This window comes from Pundamilia nyererei, unplaced genomic scaffold (assembly GCF_000239375.1).
Source record: "Pundamilia nyererei isolate P.nyererei 1_Seehausen unplaced genomic scaffold, PunNye1.0 scaffold00433, whole genome shotgun sequence".
Classification (NCBI taxonomy): Eukaryota; Metazoa; Chordata; class Actinopteri; order Cichliformes; family Cichlidae; genus Pundamilia; species Pundamilia nyererei.
In genome coordinates, this window is record NW_005187834.1 from 136,514 (window position 1) to 142,950 (window position 6,437).

Consider the following 6,437-nt stretch of genomic DNA (forward strand, 5'->3'; position numbering starts at 1 on the left):
TGGAGCAGCTAATGTTGGAGCAGCTAATGTTGGAGCAGCTAATGTTGGAGCAGCAAATGTTGGAGCAGCAAATGTTGGAGCAGCTATGGCAGAAAGCTTCATGCTAGGCCAGCAGAACAAGTGAAAAACTGCAGTGAGACAGAGACGCTCTACCTGCAGAAGATGCAAGAAAATAAACGTGATTCGGTGACTTTTCAGCATATTTCCTTTAAGGTGAAGATGAATTAAGAAAATCTGACGTTTCCTTAATTCATTCCCTCAAATTATGTGATGAGAAAGACATTGTCAAGCGATTGTCAAAGACAAAACGCTTTTATTCTGCTTTTATCCTGCAGAATAAATGCGTTCAGAACACAACCTGTCACGGCCCGCGAGGGCAGACCGTGTGGAGTGTTTGGTGGACCCAGACTTGTGCTAAGCTCAAAGCGAGCCTTTAATCAGGGCTGACACAGAAGGCAAAACAACAAACCATGAACTATGGGAATGACAAAACTAAAAACCTAAACTGGGAGTAACTAAGACTATGAACGAAGACCAGGACTGAACTATGACGAAGTACTGCGGACAGACTATGAACACGACATGAGAAACTGTGAACGAGATCTGGGTACTGGCACATGAAGGTGCAGGCAAACATGACTGGAGAACGTGACTATGAACATGTCCAATACCGAATCTTGCAGACTAGAATCATGACGTGCAGCTAGAAATAATAGTGCATGAACAGACGACGCGACACTGACACGAAGACACACTGGGCTAAAATACACCGAGGAAGTCATCAAGGAATTAGAGACAGAAGGGAACACAGCTAGAAACACTGACATAAGACAGGAACATGAACCTTCAGAGTAAAACAGGAAACAAGACCCAACTAAACAAAGACGCAGACACGACACAGAGACAGACTAGACACTGAACTAAACCTGCAATAAACATGAGAACACAAAACCTACGAACTAATCCCTGAACAAGAAGAACTGAAACATAGATTCATAATCATCAGCATCATAATAAGGAAAGAATCCAAAATGCAAAAACACACCAAAACATAGCGACTCAAAATACTGGGTCAAGCTGAGCCAGAACGGTGACACAAGCAGGCACAGCAGCAGGAGACTGAATTAAAGTACAGTTAAAGCCTTGAATGTGACTCAGCTGTACTGAAGCTGATCCTGCTCTCATGTGTACACTGTGTTCGTAGCTACAGCTGAATGGAAACATTGCTGTGTCCCTCATGTTTGCAACTGAACATGATACAAGAATGTTCCCCTGTTTTATATACTGGTCCATGACCCATCATTTAAAACAGCATCATAGGCCTGATGGTTGGAGTCGAGGAACCCAAAGCTTAGTGGAGACCTCGGGAGTATCTAAGCTTAGCATAAAGACGTTAGCGCGATTTCCTCCATGCACTGATGTGCCATAACATTAGAACTTCCTAACATTGTGCTGGTGCTCCTGTTGCATCCAGCCATGGACTCTCTGTGCTGTTGTATCTGGGAACAAGATGTTAGCAGCAGATCCACACCTCAAACTCGCTGCTGAACTGAGGTCGGTGGGCACCCTGACTGCTCTGTGCACCCCTGTACACGACAAACTGATGCACTGTGTATTCTGACATAACCAGCAACAACCTTCTTAGCAGCCTGAGCTGCAGTATCATGCACCAGTGAGCCGTCCATGACCCTGCTGGTTCACCACTGTCACTTCCACGGACCAGTTTTGATGGATACTGATCACTACAGCCCGGGAACACCCCAAACAAACAGCAGTTTGGAGATGCTCTGTCCATTCCTGCTCGTAACACATCGCCTCTGAGGACGAGACGTTCACATGCTCCCTGGTAAATCTCACCCGCTGACAGGTGCCGTGAAGAAGAAACTATTCATTCATGATGTTATAAAGTACATAATTAGTTGAAGTCTGTAGCCAACACACAGTGAACACTCGTTACTCTCTCAGTAACATGAACGACTTGATTGGACCTCTGGAAGAGTTAGTCCAGGCTTATTCACCATGCCTTCACTCCTACAGCAAACCTGCACACACACCATCATGCTGACTACCTTCCTCATCCATGGAGTCGTCTGACATGACATCATCATCAGTGATTTCCCACGCTGTAGGTAAACAGCACAGTCACAGGCTGATTGGTAAAAATCATTTGAAGCCACAAAGAGGGACGAACAGAAAGGTCCAACGTTCTCGTCTGATCTCAGTATCATCACTTTATCTGCTACATGTTACAACCAGTGTACAGTGGCTACAGAGGCCAACAAAGAAGAAAATGTGTGCAGGCTATAACGATTAAATGGATTAACTGATGGAGGTTTTCCAACTTAAATGTATGATAAATGAACTCATGGCTGCAGGACCAGAGGCTCTCTTCATTGGGGAGTGGGCTGCAGGCTCACGCTGTAGCTGCAACTTACCCTCTTCATCTGACACATCGAGTACTTCAGTCATGGTCTCTGGCACATTCAGCTTGTGTTTCTCCGTCACCGTCTGCCAGATCAAAGCAAACAGACCCCGTTAAAAACATGACAGTAAGTTTATTAGGCAAAGCCAGATAGTACAGTTTGATGCAGAGCAGTTAGCTTTGTTGTCTTAATTCAACCGTGTGGTCATTTTGAGAAAACAGATTTGTACTGATGTAATGGCACGCATCCTTTTTACTGTGTGCTCTCACATATGTGGCATCTCAGCCAGTGTTGTATTATTACGCCAAAGTGATGCGTTATAGCGGACAGATAAAGAAATGCATTGTTTTTATGAAGACTACAAAGTTATGTGAATTTCTAAATATGTACAATAAATATATGTACAATATATGTACAATATATAATAGTATACACATCCAGAAATGCATATACTATTATATATTGTACATATATTTATTAGTTTCAGATGTAGCCATTCTTGTATTTTGCTTGTTTACATTATTGTATTTTGCACAACTCTGTTGCTTGTGAAGCTCGCACACAAGAATTTCACTCACATGTGCTGTACCAATGTACCTGCACATGTGATGTGACAATAAAAGTGATTTGATTTGATTTAAATGTAAAAGATGTAGGGAGGTGTGTGTCGTGGGTAGCTTTATCCAGTTGGTCAGTCTGACGTCACTAGCCGTGTCTGGGCCTAAACTCCGCTGCAGGTCCATATATCAAACGATCACTGTGGCATTACTGAGAGTTGAAAAACTGTCTAAAGTCTTTCATCTTTAATAAAATGATCAGCGTTCTGCTCTACCAGGTGTAACAATTGAGTTTAACATCCAGGCATCCATGAAAACGGAATTTATGACATTTAACGGAGTTAGAAGCTAGCAAGCAAACACCCCGCTAACTTCTATCTAAATACAATATAGCATGTCCTGACTGCGGGGTTTTGGAAACAAATTAAAACGTACAGCTCTGCTATCACTTCCAACATAAATGAAGACAGAAAACTAAACAGCAGTGACGTTTGTAGGATTACTGAAGTTGGGCTAGCTGGTATATAATGATGTGCTACGTGACCGCTAGCGACACAGCTATGTTAGCATAATATAAACAAGCTAACTTTTTTTCCACTCGATAAAAGTTAACGTGAGTGTTCTCGGTGGTCAGGAACAAATGTAATCGCATGGCAGGATGCTGTAAAAGGACCAAACTTCATCCAGGAGAACAACTGAGATAATCCATCCACAATACGAGGTTAGTCATTCATATACTGCTGCATGGGCTGGGCTGTAGTTACATCCTAAGGTTTTAAAAACTGAGCTTAAATATATGATTAGCGGTAATAAAAGCCGAGGGAGGTCAACAGTGATCACTGACTGTTTTAGGAGCTTTTTGAGATTAAATAGAAGAAAATACATAACATTAAACATGTTAACAACACAAAAGCCATATTGGAAGTAGGATTCGTCACGTCATCACTTAACGACCGGATAGGCTCATAAAGGACAGAAGGGTCCTGACCCTGCAGGTCTGTGGAGGTTTCAGGTTTTCTGCATGAATTTCACTCACGCTGCTCGGTTTTCCTCCAGCAGGTCAAAGCCAAACCTGAGAGTTTTATCTCTCTGCCACCTGTCCAAGGTGTAGCTGGCCTATCACAGCTCGGACAGGCTCTAAGAAGTGTGCAGGTGTGTGTGACGTACCGTGGTGGTGGTGATGATCTCTTCAGTCACAACCCTCAGTGTGTCCACCACAGAAATATAACCCAGCCTGCGAGCAATCCCCAGAGCTGTGTTGCCATTCTGCACAGGAAAGCAAACCATTATACGTGTGTGTGCATGTGTGCGCATGTGTGTTAGTGCGCGTGTGCTTGCGTACCACAGTGGTAGCGTTGGGTTTGGCACCGTACTGCAGCAGCACATTAATGATGTGTGTGTTTCCTTGCTGCGCTGCCTGATGCAGGGGAGTGTATCCGTTCTGAAAGCACAGCAGAGGTGAGTCCTGTTTGTTCAGCTCTCATAAAACACTACAGCTGCTTTTCAGTACCTTAGTCTTGGCATTGACACTTGCGCCATTCTGAAGGAGGAAGTTGACCATCTTTGCGTTTCCATAGTGACATGCTACAATCAGCGGTGTGTAGCCCAACTGTGAAGCAAAAACAGATCAGTTACATTTCTTTAAGTCATGAATAACAACACCAGAAGCTGTTACTGTTATTAAAGAGAAGAAAACCCTTTTTTCAGACCTTGGTCTGCTGGTCCAGGTTGGCACCGTTTCTGGCCAAAATCTCAGCAACGGCCACTTTGTCCTCCTGAGCTGCCAAATGAAGGGCAGTCAGGCCGCTCTGCAGGAGCAACACACAGACATGCATTAACGCTGTTAGCTTACAATGCGTGATAGTGCCCTCTACCAAACTATCTGCTTTAGCCATTACTCTGCAGGATACAGAAGCAGAGGACAGGAACTGTGCACAGTATTATTCATATTTATAAAATTTCATTTATTGCATGAACCTTTTCTTTTTTACTGTTGACATTTCTAATTGTGGACACATTTTAACAGCAGCAGCTCTAAACAGGGCAAAGATGCATCACATGCTCTGGGTGAGTTTCCACAGTACCTTGGTGGGAACGTTGATTTGAGCTCCTTTGGTTATTAGCAGAGCAGCCATGTCCGCATGACCCTCCTGGGAGGCCAGATGGAGTGGAGTGACCCCCTGCTTGGTCAGGATGTTAGTCTCTGCTCCGTAACGCAGCAGCACTGTGGCGATCTCCATCTGGTTCTTTTTAGCCGCAATATGCAGAGGAGTGTAGCCGTTCTGATTGGTGCAGGACACACGCGAGAGTTGCTGGTCAGCGAATGTTGAATATCATTTTTGCTTTTAATACGACTGTTTATCAGAGAGTTTGGCAGTGAATGTATGCTGATGCTGTCACTCACTCCTCACATATGAGTCAGTCACACACGCTTTCATTAGTGTGAATGCACAGGCTGTGCTCTATTGTGGCTCAATAACACACAGACTATCCTGCTGCTTCAAATGTAATGGATTCATCAGCAGCTGAAGCAGCAAACACTCTTCCTCCTCCTGAGGGAATTTCAGATATCATTGAGGCTTCAGAGACTTTTTTGAAAGCAGTCCTTAAAAAACAGGACAGAGCTGTCGGCTGTGACGTCCCTCTGGCTCTAGCTTGTAACTAGCTGGCTAAGAACAATCCTATTATATACTACATCTGTGCTCTGTTGAATCACCTTTGCCATTGTGTGTGGTGACGCTCCTTTGTCCAACAGCAGGAGCGCCACATTCTGGTTATCATAATGTGCTGCAACGTGGAGCGAGGTGAGGCCATTCTGTAAAGTATGGAAGGATTAGACAGAAGCTTTAGAAGGTGAGATGAGTTAAAGTAACATTAGACAGCATCACCTGCTAGGCTCTTATTATGAACACAAAAATGTGCATGAAGGAGCAAAAACAAGATCCTTGATGTGAACAGGCACCTGTTAGCTTTTTGAGTCAGGGTTGGTCTAAATGAAGGGACAGCTGATGTTATTTTTTAAACCGTACCAGCATTCCTGCAGTAAACTTGTAGTTAACAGGAAATTCAATAAAATAATCACATCTCATTGTTTTACAATACATGCTATGAATTTTAAGGATAGCAAGTTTCTGTTTGGATCCATACCTTCCCAGCAGAGTCAGGAGGGGCGCGACGCTGTAGCAGAAGTTTGGCTACATCCAGGCTTCCATACTTTGCAGCCACATGCAGCGGAGTAAAACCTTTCTGTATTAGGAGACAACCCAAAAAGTGACACAAAGAACTCTGTTATAAAACACCAAGTGCAGGAACTCAGTATTCAGAAATCACAGGTTAGGCTTTAATTACAAACTTTGCACACAAAGTAAGGACATTTGTGTTTGGTGGAGGATTTCTTTGTTGCTACAGTGTTAGCAACACATCTTACTTTTATTTTCCCCTAAAATTGTGCCACATT

The 6,437-nt window shown here is 43.6% G+C and overlaps 1 protein-coding gene across 1 annotated transcript in view; it reads right to left on the reverse strand.

Annotated features, from left to right (window-relative positions):
- LOC102198141 (ankyrin-2-like) overlaps positions 1-6,437 on the reverse strand; it is a 96,254-nt gene that overhangs the window by 47,257 nt on the left and 42,560 nt on the right. Inside the window, exons 16-23 of the mRNA XM_013916023.1 lie at positions 6,128-6,226; positions 5,697-5,795; positions 5,065-5,262; positions 4,690-4,788; positions 4,491-4,589; positions 4,323-4,421; positions 4,148-4,246; positions 2,436-2,508 (exon numbers count right to left, since the gene is read on the reverse strand). Of these exons, the coding sequence (XP_013771477.1) occupies positions 2,436-2,508; positions 4,148-4,246; positions 4,323-4,421; positions 4,491-4,589; positions 4,690-4,788; positions 5,065-5,262; positions 5,697-5,795; positions 6,128-6,226 (865 nt within the window). The remainder of the gene's footprint in view (positions 1-2,435; positions 2,509-4,147; positions 4,247-4,322; positions 4,422-4,490; positions 4,590-4,689; positions 4,789-5,064; positions 5,263-5,696; positions 5,796-6,127; positions 6,227-6,437) is intronic.